We start from the raw sequence: 20,041 nt of genomic DNA, 5'->3' as shown, positions 1-20,041 counted from the left end.
ACAGGAAAACAGGACCCCCTACTCCAACTATACAGTACATGTATATACAGGACCCCCTACTCCATCTATACAGTACATGCATATACAGGACCCCCTACTCCATCTATACAGTACATGTATACAGGACCCCCTACTCCATCTATACAGTACATGTATATACAGGACCCCCTACTCCATCTATACAGTACATGTATATACAGGGCACTGCAGGTATACCAAACTGTGACTGGGTAACACTGCCACACCAGACCTGACCAATACCGACATACTGTGCTGGATAACACTGTCATACCAGACCTGACCAATACCGCCATACTGTGCTGGATAACACTGTCATACCACACCTGACCAATACTGCATACTGTGACTGGATAACACCACTATACCAGACTTGACCAATACTGCCACACTGTGACTGGAGAACACCGCCACACCAGACCTGACCAATACCGCCATACTGTGACTGGATAACACCGCCATACCAGACATGACCAATACCGACACACTGACTGAATAACACTGCCATACCAGACCTGACCAATACCGCCAAACTGTGACTGGATAACACTGCTATACCAGACCTGACCAATACCGCCATACTATGACTAGATAACACTGCTATACCAGACCTGACCAATACCGCCATACTGTGACTGGATAACACTGCCATACCACACCTGACCAATACCGCCATACTGTGACTGGATAACACCACTATACCAGACTTGACCAATACTGCCACACTGTGACTGGAGAACTCTGCCACACCAGATTTTCTGGCAAGTCTGAACGGGAGGATACTGCCCCTCTGCAAGGTGCTACCCTACGCACCAGACCATGGGTGCCTAATGGTAAATACGACCCTGCAGGTATACAGGACACTACAGGTATACAGGACCTCAAAACTATACACTACAGGTGCACGGGACCTCCACCAACTATATACTACAGGTATACAGGACCCCAAACTTTACACTACAGGTATACAGGACCCCAAAACTATACACTACAGGTATACAGGACCCCAAAACTATACACTACAGGTATACATGAACTCCACCAACTATATACTACAGGTATATAGGACCCCAAACTATACACTACAGGTATACAGGACCTCAAAACTATACACTACAGGTATACAGGACCTACACCAACTCTATACTACAGGTATACAGCACCTTCACCAACTCTATACTACAGGTATACAGGACCCCAAAACTATATACTACAGGTATAAAGGAACTCCACCAACTATATACTACAGGTATATAGGACCCCAAACTATACACTACAGGTATACAGGACCTCCACCAACTCTATACTACAGTTATATAGGACCCTCCAAACTATGCACTACAGGTATACAGGACCCCCGAACTATGTACTACAGGTATACAAGACCTCCACCAATTATACACTACAGGTATCCAGGACCCTCAAACTATAAACTACAGGTATACAAGACCTCTACCATCTATACATTACAGGTATACAGCACCAACTATATACTACAGGTATACAGGACCCCCAAACTATACAGTACAGGTATACAGGACCTTCACCAACTGTATGCACAAGCCAAAAAGACAGAAATGGCTGCACATCGCACCCATGGCTGACACGAAAGCTTATTCAGCTACATTTAAAACCAACATCAGAAGTTGGTATATAATTTGGCCAAACCATATTGCCTCATGTACCACGTGCAGGTCTTCTGATACCTTCAGGGTGCAGACCTTCACCAACTGTACACTGCAGGTATACAGGACCTCCCTCAACTATACACTACAGGTATACAGCCCCCCCCTAACTACACACTACAGGTATACAGGACCCCCAACTATACACTATAGGTATACAGCCCCCCCAACTATGCACTACAGATATGCGAGACCCCTAAAAACTATACACTACAGGTATACACTAATTCCACTGATTAACTCAGATGAAACAATACCTTTAGCTTGGCCTCCTAGGCACCTTAGAACAAATCTAATTAACACACTGACACTTTATACCTGGGTACATTTTCTAGTATATATATATATATATATATATATATATATATATATACTGTATATATATACACACACACACACACACATTTATTTATATATTTATTTTTTTATTAACAGTATATTTAATTGCAAAAGCATGGATTCCTTTTAATCATGCTATTGAAGAACGAAAATGTTTTTTTTTTTTAGAATGAAAATTTGTTTTATTAATTAAATATTAACCATTAGAGGGATTGGCATTATTGTCGGGGATCGCTAACCCCGGTAATGCCGATTCCTGTAATACTGTTTCCCTGCTTTCCCAGATGCATTCCAGAGGTGTTTGCATCACTTTCTTAAGATTTTATTTGTTATTGTTATTTTAACCAGATTCGTTACGAACTTTCTCAAAGTTCGGTTCGGTGAGGAACCGAACTTTTTGCAAAGTTCGTAACAAATCTGGTTCGTTACAGTTCGGTTCGCTCATCCCTAGTTAATAGTACAGGCAATTTTAACAAGTTAAGGACAGAGACAGTTTTCATTTTTCTGCTTTTGTTTTTTCCTCCTCGTGTTTAAGGCTACGTTCACACAGAGCAAAAGGAGCAGATTACGCAAGGAAATATTTCCGCCTGAAATCAACTGACGCTGAATTCCGAGCAGAATATAAGCAGAATGCAAGCAGAATCCCTGCGTATTCTGCTAGGAAAGTGTTCAGCTCGTAATCAGCTCTTGACAAATTCAGCGCGGAATACTCGAGGAATCCGCGCTGAATCCGCATGCATTCAGCGCTGAAATTCAGCGAGTATTTGGTGAGTAAACTAGACTATACCAGAACATATACTAGAATCCTCCTCCCCCCCCCTTTTCCCCATTTCCGCGCTGATTCAGCGAGTAATTTCCGCTTGTATTCCGCTTGTATTCCGCGCTGAATCCGCGCTGAATCCGCGCTGAAACAGAAAATCAGAGCCCCATTGATTTGTATAGGCTTCCGCTAGCGGAAGAATGAACATGTTCATTCTTCTGGCGGAAAGCGGATTAGTTCAGTGCGGAAATTCCACTGTGTGAACTGCAGAGCAGAATTTCCATTCAACACAATGGAAATTAGCTCTGCACCTATTTTAACGGCTGAAATTTCAGCGCTGATTCAGCGCAGAAATTCAGCTGCTTTTGCTCAGTGGGAACGAGCCCTAAAAGGTCACTACGCAAAATATTTAGCAAATACAGACTTATTTTTTCTATAAAATATGCTGGAAAACCAGGGGGAAAAAAAAATAAAAAAAATAAAATATATATATATATATATATATATATATATGTTTACGAGACAATCGCCCTATGGTAAAACAGACATGTTATCTATGTTCCTCAAGTCAGTACGATTACATAATGTACTGTGTATTTGTTTAACTTTTATTTTATTTTATGGCTTTTAAAAAATTAAAACCTTTTAAAAAATGTGTTTAAAATTCCACTATTCCCATCCTTATAACGCTTTTATTGTTTGGTCTATGTGAGGTGTAATTTTTTTGTGCCACGATCTGTTCTTTCTTTTGGTACCTTGTTTGCGTATATGCAACTTTTTGATGACTTTTTATTACATTTTATTACAGTGTGATTATTTAATAGATCGGGCGATTAAGCACGCGGCCATACCAAATATGTTAATTAATTTATTTATTTTTATTTATAAAATGGGAAAAGGGGGGTGATTTAAACTTTTATTAGGAGAGGGGATTTTTTATTAATAAAAACACTTTATTTATTTATTTTTTCACTTACATTCATTAGAAGCCCCCTGGGGGACTTCTATATACAAAGCACTGATGTCCTATTAAGATCAATGCTGATCAATGCAGATCATTGCTCTTTTATTCTGGTCTGCAGCAGACGAGATGCACCGATTGACAAGCTGGGATCAGTGTCATTCCGACACTGAGCCCTGGCCGGCTCAGTACAAGGGATATCCCCTCCGCAATCTCATTGCGGGAGGAAGATCCCCCCACTAGACACGAGGGAGAGGGGCACAGCTTCTATTTAAATGCAGCTGTCAACTTTGACAGCTGCATTTAAATAGTTAATTAGCCGGGAGCGGTGATCAGCCGCGCCGGATAATACCCGCGGTCCCCGGCTACACATAGCAACCAGGGACCACAGGCTGCAGAGAGATCTCATGCCGGGAGCCCTCTCTGCTTACCTACCCTGTTGCCCTGTTTTAGTGCCTCATCTCCCTCAACCCCTCCCCTCTCCATAGAAAACAATGAAGATAGGGGGGGAGAGCTTCAAACTGCTTTTTCATAATAAAAATGCATTTTTCGGCTAATAAACCCAACTACAAAGTTTCTTAAAATCACCTATACTACTGATTTCTGCAAAAAAATAAATAAATAAATAAACAGTGACAGTTTAACTTTTATTCAATTCAGAGGACAAAAGTTTGTGGCTACGATAGCCCTTATTTACTAAGATTGTCAGGTTTTTAAACATCCGACACTAAAAATTTTTAGTTTCCCAAACCAACAGATTTAATAATGTGTCCTCTTACCCTTAGTAATTTTTTTTTTTTTGTTTTTCACTTGACAAAACTAGAAGCCAACCTTCCTGCCACACTAAAGATGCCTGATTTTTAGAATGTAAAACCCATAAAAAAAAGTTTAATAAATATGTTGGTTGTGGTGTGTTTTAAAGGGACACACCGATTTTTCATTTTAAAGCACAAGAATGGGGGGCAGGGACAAAACAAGGCAATGGGCCCTAAGGCTGAACCCACCCACTGTCCCTACCTACCTACTTGCCTCAATCGGCCCTAGGCAACCGCGGAAAACCACAAAGACATTCCCAATACTGAACAGGTGAAACACAGAACAGGTAAAACATAATAACGGATAGTAAACAAACCAAGTCAGAACCAATCGGGCAACACAGTACAGAATCAGCAATTGAGTAGTCAAAGGTCAGGCAGGGGGCAGAGGGATTAGGAACGAGGATCGCAGGAATAGACAGGGGGGGCTGGGATCAGGGAGTAAACCTAAATAGCCAGCGCTGAAAGACTGGCTCAGCTTTCTTTTATGATGACCAAGAGCCCGGTCCGTACCTTATTGGACCGGCGCTCTGATCTTTCAGGTTCCAGACAGGTAGAGAAACCAGTCAGTCAAAAGACTAAGGGTCCTATTACACCAACAGATTATCTGATAGATTTTGTTGAACCAAAGCCAGGAATGGACTATAAACAGAGAACAGGTCATAAAGAAAAGGCTGAGATTTATCCTCTTTTCAAATACATTCCTGGCTTTGGGTTAAAAAAAATCTGCCAGATAATCTGTTGGAGTAATAAGACCCTTACTCAGCTGTATTAATCAAGTTTAGCAGTGATCAGCTTAACTTCTGCATTGCCAGGAAGCTGAGAAGCAAGCGGGTGTGTCACACAAAAGTAAAAACAGGCCCAGTTCACACCAGGCTACTGCACATTGCTGACACATATCTTTTTTTTTTTTAGATTTTTGTAGTGCATGACATTAGTAAATATGCTATTAGCAAATATGTTTGCATGATTTTATAATGTTGCTAACAAATATAAATAAGCCCCAAGGGGCTTGCAAGTCCCTTTGACCAACTTCCTCGAAGGAGATCTGTCACCACACATGACCTGTCTGTTTTAGCAAATACTTGAAATGCCCATGTAATGAAAACTCTCCATCTTCCATTTTTACAGCTTTGTTATGTGCCGTACCTCTGTTCTTATGAGAAGTGGATGACAGAATAACCAAATGAGTGGTACTAATTGCAGATATGTCACAATCTGGAGCAATGTGCCTACTCAGCCAATCAGTAACTGGAGCAGTGTTCCTCCTCAGTCACTGATTGGCTGAACAAGCATTCCTGAGGCCGTGTAGTGACGTGGCAGGAGAAAGAGCTGCAGGAGCCCAGTAGGGGTCTGGGAGCGGTGATTCAATGCTGCGGGGGCACATGGACAGGTAGGTATAACTTTTTCATTCCATTCAAGTGTAGTGTAGTTGCAATAAGGATTGGGTAATTTGAAAAATTAATAGGTTGACAATACCATGTGCGTCCTCATGGGATATTTGCTAATTTGTTCAATAAAATTACCTTCACAATTAAAAGTTAGAAACATATAAATCAGCCTGGAGCAATTCCCTAGCTGTCAAGAATATGCATATATACCCAGGCTAGTTCAAAGATTTGATGATTTTTAAACACAGGAAGATGGTGTGTTTTACAGGTAATATTACTATACACAAATATACTAAACTATACTATGCATAGTCACTTGATATGAGCGAACCGGGTTCGAGTCGATCCGAACCCGAACGATCGGCATTTGATTAGCTGGGGCTGCTGAAGTTGGATAAAGCTCTAAGGTTGTCTGGAAAACATGGATACAGCCAATGACTATATCCATAATCCATAGCCTTAGGGCTTTATCCAAGTTCAGCAGCCACCACTAAAGAAATGCCGAAAGTACGGGTTCGGATGGACTCATGCTCGAGGTTCGCTCATCTCTAATAGTCACATAATTCATATTATATTTTGTCTTGCACTGTTTTGAACACTGCTCTATTTCATTCTTTGCTGTGTTATTGATTCCACCACACCCATCTGTTTTAATGTTGTTTTGGACTGCAGATGGTTAAGCTAGATGTGATTGACAGTTCCTTCAACAGTCACATTTCTTCCTTACCAGTCTGTGCTCTGTGTGGCCGGTCTATCAGAGGGCTGGTCCAATCACACCGTGGATAGCTACTCTGACAATGGATTTGTTTAACATTTACCTAGATTGCTATTTTGGATCTTCTGTACTCTTGCTTTTCCTTTTTTTTACTTTCTATTTCTCTGCTGATTTTGTACTGTATTTCACCGCTTGGTTTTATGACCCATTTCTGTTCAATTATTCTTTAGTGTTTGTCTTGTCTCATCTCAGTGTGGACCTTGGAACGTTGATCAGTTGTCACCGACCACCTAGGGTTATATGGGCAAGTAGGGCAAGGAGAGTTGGGGGGGGGGGGGGGTTTAGCACTTGGGCTCACTGTAGTGTCTTCCCTACCTATTCATCCTTGTCATACGTTCCTAATAACTGTACAGCTTCAGCTTTTTCTTGTAACTGCAATAACAAGTGGCCCATAAAATATATTTAAAATCAAGTGAATTCAAAAAGATACCAAGGGTACCATTTGCCTTGTATAATTGACAACTCAATCACCGTTCGCACAAATCCAAAAGCTCGGTATTTGAATCCTGGTAACTGAAGATGAACCCTGAAGCCCTAGGGTTTGTACAAACCTGAATTTACTAAACATTATCTTACCTTTATGGTTTCTGTTAACCAGACGATCCATTGACATATTTTGACCAAACTCTGCCATAGCTCGGCTATATGCTCTGGTATGAGGGTCAGAGTGCTGGTCCAATCATACCCTGGACCTTGACTCTTACATCCCATAAAAATATTTCTGAACCTTTCCTCAGTCTAATATGGATTTGGCTGGCGTTTACCTGTTAATATCTTAACCTACATGGCAATGTGTACCAAGAATAACATACCTGTCCAGTGCGTTATTTCCTGTATAATTTGCATGGCACAATGATTGTGACAATGATGCGGTATAAATTTTTTTAATGATTATTATTATTATTATTATTTGAAAATGTAACTTTTTGGAGTCTTTTAACTTCATAAATATGCAAGAAAATGTTTATAACTGCTCAATGCTGAGTGACTTCAATCTCCTGGCATTTAATAAATATAAATGTGTTAAGTTCCTGGTGTTTGTTGGCCTTTTATTAATGTTTTTTTTTGTGTGTATTTGAAATTTTTTTTGTTACCATCATTGTATGTCTGACCTCCCAGCTCCATACGCCCTTGTATATTTTCCTATGTAACCTCACAGTCAGGGCCTTTTCTAGAGGCGGGCGGGCGGGCCGGGAAACCGCACAGGGAGCCGACAGCTAGGGGGCGCTTGCAAGATCAGCTGCCAGAGGGAGACGCTGCTGCAGGATTCGGGAGAGGTGAGTGTATTTTTTTTCCTTCTCATAATTGCTGCAATGTGGGGGCTACAAAGGGGCCAATAGTATGGAAGGCTACATGGGGGGGAAAGCTACATGGGGGGAGGGCTATACTATGGGGGCTATTCGGATGGGAGGGCTACTCGGGAGGAGGGCTATACTAGGGGGGGCTACTCAGGGGGAGGGCTATACTATGGGGGGCTACTTGGGGGGAGGGATATACTTTGGGGAGCTAGGCTATACTTTTGGGGTCTACACAAGGGAAGGGCATTACTATGGGGGGCTACACAGTGGGTCTATACTATGGGGGGCTACACGGGGGAGGGCTATCCTGTATGGGGCTATTACTATCGGTACTGCACAGGGGGATTAGTACTATGGGGGGGAGCACAGGGGGGATTATTACTATAAGGGGAAGCACTGGGGGGATTATTACTATGGGGGGAACACTGGTGGATTATTACTATTGGGGGGAAAAGAGGGGATTATTACTATGGGGGAGCACAGGGGGGGGTTATTACTATGGGGATAGAGCACAGGGAGGGATTATTACTATGGGGGGAAGCACAGGGGGGATTATTAATATATGGGGGCAAAGCAGGGGATCCTACATACAGGGGGCAACCCACATAGCTACTGACTTCACTGCACATGACACAACAAAGTGGAAGTTGTTGTAAAAGTGCGGAGCCTAAGATGTTTGTCTGGCAGGTTCAGAAGAGATGAGTTGTACCTGGAAGAAATCATCATGGAGGACTGGACTGGATGGAGAGGAAAAGAGAAGTGACGCCTCAGATCCAAGAAGACGTCACCTGTGAGTCATGGAATTATTATTATTATTTATTTTATTTTATTTTTTTTTTTTTGGGGGGGGGGCAAGATTTGCCCTGTAGTCCAAATTGCCTAGAAAGGGCCCTGCTCACAGTCCTGGATATCATATATACCACTGCTATCTTACCAAAGCTAATAGTGATCACAACACTGAACACTGGTATATCAGACAAAGGTTGCTTCATGCTAGTCTTACTATATGTTTTCTGTATCGGCACAGAATTTTTCTTACTTGTGTGTATGGCCTATAACTGATATGTGGCTATTTGTTTTCCTCTATGCTATAGGATTATTATAAACTAAAGGACATGTTTAATATTAGCATCTTTCTGTTGTACTCTTGGTGTGTTCAATGCCATGATGCATGCCCTGCTGATATCCATTTTATCCTTCCCCGGATCTCATGAAATTAACCATGTTTTTTGCTACGTGAGATCCATACTTCAGCTTTCTCTTAGTAACACCAAAGCCATTGGGATTTTGAGAACTAGATTGCAACTAAATGATGTTTTTTATAGCTGAGTTGCATATAAATTATTTTACAGTCAGAAATTTAATTATTTAGCAAGCTAGCAATATTTATTGAATAGTACGTTACCCTCACCCGCCCTCTGCGAACCCTTGTAGCTGCCATTACGGCACTCCTGGTCTATGCTACTGACAGCTACTCCCTGGTTCCTTTCACTACCCACTCAGCCAATCACTGGCCGTAGCCGTGACCCAACTCAGCCAGTGATTGACAGAGCAGGCAGTTCCAGTGGGGTCAACATGTCACAGGGATCTTGGGGATGCTTGGAGCATTGGGGCAGGTGAATTTGACTTTCTTTATTATTGTCTTATTCTCTTTATTATGTCTATTTTTTAACCCTGAGCCACTGTTAAAGTTTTTCTTGAGCTAGACAACCTCTCTATTTTGAGTACAATAGTCGAGCCATTAGCTGGTCCATTTTTAAGTGAGACATTTGTCCTGACTAAAGTTACTACAGTAGTAGTAATAATAATAATAGATGATGAAAACTAGAGATGAGCGAACCTTTCAAAAGTTCAGTTCAGCAGGTTCACCAAACTTTAATGTAAATTTCAGGTTTATGCCGAACCGAACTTTAACAAACCACATTAAAAGAGCTCAACGACTGCAGGTTTTTAGCTGTTTTAATGCAGTTTTCTAAAAGCTGCTCCTTATACTTACATGTTCGCACTCCCTCCTGGTGCTTCTTCTCCAGTCCCGTCTCTGCGTCTTCTATAGTGAAGGCCTGCTCTAGAGACAAGAGTGACAGCCCGCTCAGCCAATCAAAGGCCGCAGTGCTACCCCGTCCTAGTCATCCAGTGAGATGCTAAGCGGTCCTTCACCACAGAAGAAGCCTGGCATAACCAGAAATCCACCAGGAGACACTGGGGAACCGCAGATAATTTTTTATTTGTTTGAATGAGCACGGCCATCTTCCTGAACTCCATCAAACTGTGCAGAAAGTTCGGGATGGCTCAGTTCGCTCATCTCTAATGATAACGAAGTAAATGATGATGAAGCTGATTATCGATGATAATAATAATGATAGTTACAATAATGCCGCTACAATAATTCTGTATCAATACATTTTGCCAGGAACTTTGAATTGGACATTACTAGAAACCATGCACGAAAATTTCTACAGATATTCAACAGATATCGAATTCTATCTATGTGCATTTAGTAGATATAAAAGCCTACAGCCTTTCATTTTCACCAGCGTTCTAGCTCTGTATCTGCTCTGCGTACTTGGAAATATTTTTATAACAGGAATTATATGTGTAACCTACCAGCTCCATACACCCATGTATTATTTTCTATGTAACCTCACAGTCCTGGACCTTATATATGTCTCTGTTATTTTACCAAAGCTTATGATGATAACTATTACAGGTGATATCAGAATATCTTACCCAGGATGCTTTGCACAAGTATTTTTTTATGTGTTTTGCCTTGGGACAGAATTTTTCATACTTGCTTCTATGGCCATTGACCGATATGTGGCCATTTGCATCCCTTTACACTACACGCCCCTTATGAACGGAATGACTTGTTTAAAATTATCAGTCTTCTCCTTCAGCCTTGGTTTGCTAAATGCCATGATGTATCCTCTGCTAATCTCGAGATTATCATTCGGTCATTTCCATGAAATCAACCATTTCTTTTGTCATATGAAATCCCTACTGAAGCTATGCGGCCCAGAAGCAACAAGTATTGATCTCCTGATAGTTATAGATGGCATCGCCTTAGGATTCTCGACATTCATCTTAATTCTTATTTCGTATACATTGATCATTTCCACCATTCTGAAGATCCAGACATCATCCGGGAGGTTCAAGGCTTTCTCCACTTGTTCTTCTCATCTCATTGTGGTCCTGCTATTTTGTCTAACATCTCTTACTCTGAATATGAAACCGGAAAATGAGTTGTCTCAAGAACAAGATAAATTTCTCTCCATGTTGTATATTGCTGTGGTTCCATTGCTGAATCCGGTTGTGTACAGCTTAAGAAATAAGGAAGTTCTAAGAGCCGTTAAAAGGAATGTTTTAAAAAATTATCAAGATTTGGACATATAAAAACTTTTACAATCTGAATAGACTAAAGTTTTAACAGCAAAAGAGAGGTGGTACAAGCTCTCTCTATGCAGAATGCAGATCTCCACCCAGGACCCCTAAACTTAATCATAATGCCAGTTGGCTAACTGACTCTTAGGCCGGGTTCACACAACGTAAAACATCCGATGTCTGGTGTCAGTGAAGTTTATCCCGGCTAATACTGCAGTACCGGTCGGATGAACTTAATTTCTTTTGAAATGAGATGTGGGCGCATTCCGATGTGCCTGCATTCCAGTTACCCATACAACACAATGTAAAGTGTGGCCGGAGCCGCACTTTACATTGTCTGCACATTCAGTTTTGTGCGACTGCTATTCTATTTCATGCGGTCACAAGGAATTTCTTGTGTATAAAGAGTGTATACAAAGTGTATACACTCCATTCGGGATATACATAGACTTTAATGCAATGTATATTTTCAATTCATCACAGCCGGTGTGGCAATTTGCAATTAATTAAAAATATACAGTACATTGTGTGAACTTAGCCTTAAAGTGTAACCCTCAGAAAAAATAAAAAAAAAACAACTTTAAACACTTTAAAGATGTCACTAGGATATAAAAAAATAAAGAGAAGGTCCAACAGCACTGGGGAACCAGGTCCAATCTTTAGGTCAAAATAGAGAAAGTGGATGCCCACAATCCCAGGTGTAGACATAGAGACTCGTAAGGAAGGGAGATCAATAACATCCATAGGTCAATCCACATCAGATATTTATTGCATCATCAGGTACGGCAAGACTGCAATGTTTTAACCCTTAGCAGGCTTGATACAGACCATTAGGGTCAAAATGTTGCATTTTTTTCTGTACTTGATGATGCAATAAAGATCTAATTTGGATTTCCCTATCGATGTTGGTCTAACTTCCTTACATCACTGGGACATGTCAAAAGATTTCATTAGTTGAGAATCAGGAGAATGAACAGGGAGATGTACAAAGTAGCATTCTGTTCTTTCGCACTTTCGTCAATCATCTCTGTCCAGGCAGTATTATAAACTTACAATGGAGCCACCTGGGCCAAGATGAATGCGAGCCAGGGAGTGAAATGCACTACTGAGAACTTGTCCAAGCCTCTTCTTCACCGATCAAAACTTTCAATATGTCTCTTTAACTTTTTTGATATGAGAGTGTCCATTTCATTCCCCCTCGTAGCCCTTCATTCTTTTCCATCGCCCCTATTGTAATTTACAGTTATACTTTTACATACTTCTCATTTTCCTCTACCCTAATTCTCTCAAAAAAAGTACAGTTTTCAGATGTAGGGTTAGATGGCCACCTCACCACATATATTTAATAGGGTTGATCAGCAGCAGCATTTGTCAGCCAAAGCCATTTTGCTGTCAAATGTGCTCTTGTGTGCTACTCGCCCAATGACTGTACTAGTAAGAGTAATCAATGATTCACACAGCATTGCGGGCTACCTCCATATACAGTATCTGCATATGGATGCTTGTCACCTGCCCCACAACTACTAACTGAAAGTACAGGAGCCGGGACTCTTCAATGAATCCAAATTTTTGGAGAAATTTAAAATGAATATAATTTGCTTTGAATCTCTTCTTTCAACTCTAAATGTTACCAATAACAGGACATGGTAAATACACGGTCAATGTATGGTACCATCAGCTTTTTACGGCAAGGCAGAGAATAATGCAGCGGTGCAGGTAAGGCTCCCACCCTGTCCCCCCAGCTTCCTGGAGGTAGTTGAGGGTCGGGGTTGTGTGTGCCATTAATACCACTATAACGGTGGTCACCGATACCAGGCATTGCATGCCTTCATCTCCCCTCACTGTGAATCCATGGTGAGAGGACATGAAAAAATGTCTCTCCCCACCCCCCAGATTAACCCCATAGTAGCCGATCACTAACCCTCCCGGGCAGCCATCACATCCAAGATGGCCACCGCTATTATTGTGAACAGACTATGTTTGTTCACAGTGATGAAAAAGAAAAACATATGCCCAGAGCATGGGGCAGTGACCGGGGACCACCCTTAGTTGTCCCGGTACAAGCGATGAGCGGTATATACTATATACCGCTGATCCCTTGTTCCCACTGCAGGGATCGCCCCAACCCCCAGTTGCCCCCCACCTCCACCCCTGGAGGAGATCTGCTTACTAGATCCCAGGGAGGTTCATGCGCTTCAGAAGCAGCAAACTAAGAAAATTTTAAGTGACAGGGACCAATTTGGTCCTTGTCATTGAACTATGATTACTGTGATAGAAATATCACAGTGATCATAGTAATATTGTAAAAAAAAAAGTGTAAAAGTACAAAAAGTGAAAAACATACAAAAAAAAAAAGAACACACTTTTTATTATAGTAATAATTGTGGTTTACTCCCAGATTACCTGTAACCCCCACAGATTACCCGTAACAACAGCACGTTGCCTGTAACCACCCCAAATTGCCAGTGACCCCCTCCAGATTGTTAGTAATCACCCCAGATTGCACGTAACCACGCCAGATTACCGTAACCACCCCAAATTACATGTAATGTACCCACCCAGATAACCTATAAGCACTTCAGTTTATCCGTAACCCTCTCAAATTAACGGTAACAACCCCGGATTGCCCATAACCACCCCAGATTGGCAGTAACCACAGCAGGTTTCCCATAACCACCCCCAGATTGCCTAAAATCTCAATCTAATTTTTTTTTCTAACTGCGCTATTCTAATAACGGTTACTAGCTGCAGTTTTGCTCCAGCAAAATGACGCTTCTTCCCTTCTGAGCCCTGCTATGTGCCCATACAGTGGTTTATGCCCTTATACTGTATGGGCTACCATTGTACTCAGATTTTGGGGTGCATTTTCTCTCCTGTTCCTTGTGAAATTGAGAAATTTAAATCTAATAAAAAGAACATATTATTGGAAAATATCTAGTTTTTTATTTTTACTGGCCAATTTTGAATACTTTCCTCTCATACCTGTGGGGTCAAAATGCTCTCTACACCCCAAAATGAATATTTTGAGGCATTTACTTTCCAAAATGGGGTGACTTATGGGGGGTTTCACTCCGCTGGCACCACAGGGGCACTAAAAAAGGCAACTGGCACCCAAAAACAGCTACAGCAAAATCTGCACTGCAAATGCTAATTGGCGCTCCTTCCCTTCTGAGCCCTGCTGTGTGCCCTTACAGTGGTTTATTCCCACATATGGGATACTGTTGTACTCAGAAGAACACGCGTTACTGATTTCGGGTAACACTTTCTCTTCTGTTCCTCGTGAAATTGAGAAATTTTAAACTAAACGAACATATTATTGGAAAAATTCGAGTTTTTCATTCTTACTGTCTAATTTTGAATACTTTCCTCTAATACCCGTGGTGTCAAAATGCTCACCACACCCCAAGATGAATTTTTTGAGGCGTTAACTTTCCAAAATGGGGTGACTTATGGGGAGATTTCAATCCGCTGGCACTACAGGGGCACTGTAAACGCACCTGGCGCTCAGAAACTTCTTCAGCAAAATCTGCACTGAAAAAGCAAATTGGCGCTCCTTCCCTTCATTCTGAGCCCTGCTTTGTGCCCATACAGTGGTTTACACCAATATATGGGGTACTGTTGTACTCAGAAGAACCTGCGTTACGAATTTCGGAGTGCTTTTTCTCTCATGTTCCTTTTGAAAATAAGAAACTTTAATCTAAACGCATGTATTATTCGAAAATTTACATTTTCCAATTTTTTTACGGCCTTATGGGCAATACTTTCCTCAAGCCCCTGTAGGGTCAAAATGCTCATTATACCCCTAGAATAATTCTTTAAGGTGTCTTGTTTCCAGAATGGGGTCACTTATGGGGGTTTCCAGGATACAAGCCTCCTAAATCTATTTAAAAAAATGAACTGGTCCCCTCCCAAAAAAAAACAGTTTTGGAAACTTTCACGAAAATTTGATAATTTTTTGATACATTTCTAAGCCCTGTAACATCCTAAAAAAGTAAAATATGTTTACCAAATTATGCCAGAATAAATAAGACACATTGGTAATCTAACTTAGTAACTAATTAATGTGATATGACTTCCGTTTTTTAGAAGCAGAGAATGTCAAAGCTTATAAAATCCTAATTTTACAAATTTTTCATAATATTTTGATATCCATACCATATGTTACGGAAAAACAATCTCAGAATCACTAGCATATCTTAAAAGTTTAGATTGAAAAATGAGCCTGGTCATTAAGGCCCAAACTAGCTGCAGCACTAAGTGGTTAAAGTGTTGCTGTCGTTATAACTTTTAAAATCTAAATCAACAGTAGATATGATATAAAACAAGTATTATGGAAAACACAACATTTCCTGTTTTCTGACAGTTTTTTTTTTCTCAAAGAGTCAGAAAACAGGAAGTCCTGTGTTCCCCAGGTCATCTGGGCAAGGCAGTCATGTGATTGATGGACATATTGAGACGTGACTCTCTATACTAGCCGGAATTCCTGTGTTTAGTGTTTAGTATTAGTGGAGCCTATGGTGTCTCATTGCCTTTAGTAAATTTTGACGTATTTTCACATGACAAAAATAAAAGCCGACCTTCCTGGCTGTTTTTTAGAATGTAAAACCCAGTTTGTTTCATAAATGTTACTTTTTGTGAACACACAAACTTTTAATTTAAAAGTACAAAATTACGGGTGTGTTAGTTTTTAGAGATTTTTATAGTGCACGACATTAGTAAATATGCTGAAACAAGAAACAGACAGGCAAAAACTTTTTTAAAAATCATCAATTTGATGACAGAAAGTCAATAAATAGTAAATAAGGACCTATATGTACAAACTAACACAAGAAATAACTTTAAGTCTGAGATACCCAACCTTTTCAGGCACAGTCTTAATTGCACAAGTAACAGAATCAGAAGTAGTGGTTGTGGATCTTGTGGCTCCAACAGATAAATCACAATATCAGTCATAAAAGCGTAACTAGGATGAATAGGGCCCCATAGCAAAAAAAACTGTACGAGCCCCCGTCACCACCACCTGGGCTGCTGTTTTTATATCAGCCTCAAAACCACTAAACTGGGGTGGGTGGGAGTGGAAGTGGTTAGTGAAGTGGGGTGCTGGCCAAGTGTTGGCCATGCTAAATCACTGACAAAAGCTGTGTGTGTGTGTGGGGGTCAATGGTGCTGTAAAGTGTTAGCCATGCTCTTATGCACTCAGCTGCCCTTATATACCCATCTACTGATACATATCCTGCTGACCCTATGTACTCCGCTACCCATACATACCCTGCTGCCTCTATATACTCAGCTGCCTATACATACACATTTTATTATATATACCCTGCTGCCTCTATATACTCAGCTGCCTATACATACACATTTTATTATATATACCCTGCTCCCTCTATATACTCAGTTGCCCATACATACCCATTTGATTATTTATACCCTGCTGCCCCTATATACTCAGCTGCCCATAAATACCCAGTTGCGAAAACATACCCTGCTGCCCTTATATACCTTTTGGGAACAATAAAACACAAAGGTGTAAGAATAGATGTTCTAGTATTATTATTTATTGGTGAAAGTATTTATTAAATCAGACAGGTCAGGATTGGTGAAAAGTTGACTTTAAATGGAATCTGTTAGGTTTATATTATGTGCAGAGCTCCAAGGGGGACATTTCTGAAGTTTATGGCAGGAGCGTACACCAGGGAGAAGGCGCAGATTTGCCCCTTCTTCATGGCTTATGACTGCCATATGCCCCACTCACCCAATCGGCGGGTGTTGAGGTTGGGGGGGGGGGGGCGCTTGGTGCGGAAAGCAGGGGGGAGGTGGGACCTCCTTTTTTGCCTCATTTATCATGATTTACATTTGCTCACAGGACTAAATCATAATAGATAATAAAAATCTACACCTGATGAAATCAGGGGCAGATTTGTTGCGCTGGGCACAGTTGACAATACCAAGTGCGGCATCATGGGATATAATTTGTTTAATAAAATTAACTTCACAATTAAAGATTAGAAACATAGAAATCAGCCAGGAGCAATTCCCTTGCTGTGAAGAATATGCATATATACCCAGACTAGTTCAAAGATTGGATGATTTTGAAGCATACCGTAGGAAGATGATGTGTTCTACAGGTAACATTACTATACACAGATATACTATACTATACTATACTATACTATGCACAGTCACATGATTCATATTATTATTCTGAAAGTCAACACTGCTGTTGCTACTGTGATCACTTTACCACCACTACCCTAACTACTACTGTCGTAACATTAGGGCTCGTTTGGTCTTCAGGTCTTAATTGGATTCCACCACACCCAGCTGTTTCTCCTACTATCTTTGTTCTGGACTGCAGACAGTTAAAGGAGAGGGCCAGACCCATTATTTTAGTGGGGACCTGGGTTGTGGCAGCCAGACTGCAGCCAAGGCGGGACCCCTCTACAGCCACTGACTGGCTGAGTGGACCTCACATGTCATGGCCCGGGTCCCTGCTCAGACCAGAAAGCAGCCAAGAAACTGGACACAGGAGCGGTGGTATGCGGCCATCAGCGCTGGAGCGGGGGGAGGTAAGAGCATGTTATTTCTTTTATACTCCCCAGCACTTGCTAAAAAAAAAATGGGTCTGGCCGGGCTTCTCCTTTAAGCTAGTTGTCATTGACAGTCCCTTCAACACTTGCATTCCTTCCTTACCAGTTTGTGATCTGTGTAGCCTGGATGTCAGAGGGCTGATCCAGTCACACCCTGGACAAACACTCTGACATCCCATAAGAATACCTCTGACCCTCTGCTTGGTGTTTGCAATAAGTCTAATTTAGATTTGTCTGGCATTTACCTGGATTGCTATTTTTGATCTTCTGAATTCTTGCTTTCCCTTCTCTGACTTCCCATTTCTCCACTGTATTCCACTGCTGGGTTTCCTGACCCATTCTTTAGGGTTTGCTTGTCTTCTCTTGTTTGTCTTGTCTCACCTCAGTGTGTACTTTGGAACATTGACCAGTTGTCACCTACCACCTAGGATTGAATGGGCAAGTAAGTAGGAACAGTTAGTGTTAGTCAGTGTTATGTGTTCCCTACCTAATCACACTGGTCGTACATTCCTAAAACCTGTACAGCTACAAAGCTTTAAAATGATTCATACAACAGCTTAAAACATTCAATACGTTTTATCAGCTTTGTTTGTTTTTTTTTTTATTTGGAATGCCTAACATCTAGTAACTGCGAATACAAGTGGTCTGTAAAAAAATTAAAATCTAGTGTATTCAAAAAGATACCAAGGGCTAAAAGCCTAGTGTAAATTTTGCCTTGTAGAATTGACAACGCAATCTCCATAATTAGAGATGAGAAAATTTACAGTAAGTTCAGGTTGGCGCAAACCCAAAAGTTTAGTAATCTTAATCCTGGTGTTTGGAAAAGATGGATGAAGCCCTAGGGTTGGTGCAAACCTGAATTTACTTTAAGTTCGCTCATCTCTAATCATAAACTCACCGTCATGGCTTCCATTAATGTATTTTGACCAGACCTTCCTACAGCTCGGCTATGACAGTTACATGGAACAATCATTGTGACACTGATGCAGTATGACATTTTTTTTACAGCTACTAAAACAATATAAATGGAACAATATAAATATCATTTTTATTTAAAAATGTGACTTTTGGTCTTTTAACTTCATAGATATGCAAGAAAAAGTTTATAATTGCTCACTGCCCAGTGACTTCTACCTCCTGGCATTTATCAGATATGAAAGTATTAAGTTGGCGTTTTTTATTGCCCTTTTATTAATGTATTTGTTTTGTGTATTTGAAAATATTCTTGTTACCATCATTGTATGTCTGACCTCCCAGCTTCATACACCCATGTATTTTTTCCTATGTAACCTCACACTTCTGGATATCATATATGTCACCTCCATCTTACCAAAGCTAATAGTGATCACAATCACAGGAAACACCGGTATAACAGACACAGGTTGCTTCACGCAAGTCTTTTTGTATGTTTTCTGTATCGGCACAGAATTTTTCTTACTTGTGTGTATGGCCTATGACCGATATGTGGCTATTTGTATTCCTCTGCGCTATATGCTTATTATGAACCAAAGGACATGTTTAATATTAGCAGCTTTTTGTTGTACTCTTGGTGTGTTCAATGCCATGATGTATGCCCTGCTGATATCCAAGTTATCCTTCCCTGGCTCTCATGAAATCAACCATGTTTTCTGCCATATGAGATCAATACTTCAGCTTTCCCATAGTAACACCAAAGCCATTGGGATTTTGATAACTGTAGATGGTGTTGTCTTGGGCTTCTTTCCCTTTACGCTTATTCTTATTTCATACGTATACATAATATCTACAATTCTGAAAATCCATTCGAGATCAGGAAGAAGTAAGGCTTTCTCCAGCTGTTCTTCCCATTTGACGGTTGTTCTCTTATTCTGTCTGACGTCTCTCACTCTTAACATGAAATCCGAGACCGAGTTTTCTCAAGAACAGGACAAAATGCTGTCTATGCTGTACATTGCCTTTGTTCCTGTGCTGAACCCACTGGTGTACAGTTTGAGGAACAAAGATGTCCTAGAAGCCATCAGAAGGAACATCTCTAAAAGGAGCAAAGTGTGA

General features: G+C 40.8%; 2 protein-coding genes across 2 annotated transcripts; both read left to right on the top strand.

The window, feature by feature from the left end:
* Positions 1 to 10,481: 10,481 nt before the first annotated feature.
* LOC138783980 (olfactory receptor 13F1-like) lies at positions 10,482 to 11,432 on the top strand. Its single transcript, XM_069959373.1, has one exon. The coding sequence runs from the start codon at positions 10,482 to 10,484 to the stop codon at positions 11,430 to 11,432; it is 951 nt and encodes a 316-aa protein (XP_069815474.1).
* Positions 11,433 to 19,099: 7,667 nt separating this feature from the next.
* Positions 19,100 to 20,041, top strand: LOC138783976 (olfactory receptor 5V1-like). The gene has a single exon (XM_069959358.1). The coding sequence runs from the start codon at positions 19,100 to 19,102 to the stop codon at positions 20,039 to 20,041; it is 942 nt and encodes a 313-aa protein (XP_069815459.1).

This window comes from Dendropsophus ebraccatus, chromosome 1 (assembly GCF_027789765.1).
Source record: "Dendropsophus ebraccatus isolate aDenEbr1 chromosome 1, aDenEbr1.pat, whole genome shotgun sequence".
Classification (NCBI taxonomy): domain Eukaryota; kingdom Metazoa; phylum Chordata; class Amphibia; order Anura; family Hylidae; genus Dendropsophus; species Dendropsophus ebraccatus.
Note: the sequence above shows the minus strand (reverse complement) of the source record. Positions and strands in the feature narration are given on the sequence as shown.

Bases quoted from the DNA above. Each gene is read 5' to 3' on its own strand.
- LOC138783980 (XM_069959373.1), top strand. From the start codon at position 10,482: ATGCACGAAAATTTCTACAGATATTCAACAGATATCGAATTCTATCTA.
- LOC138783976 (XM_069959358.1), top strand. From the start codon at position 19,100: ATGCAAGAAAAAGTTTATAATTGCTCACTGCCCAGTGACTTCTACCTC.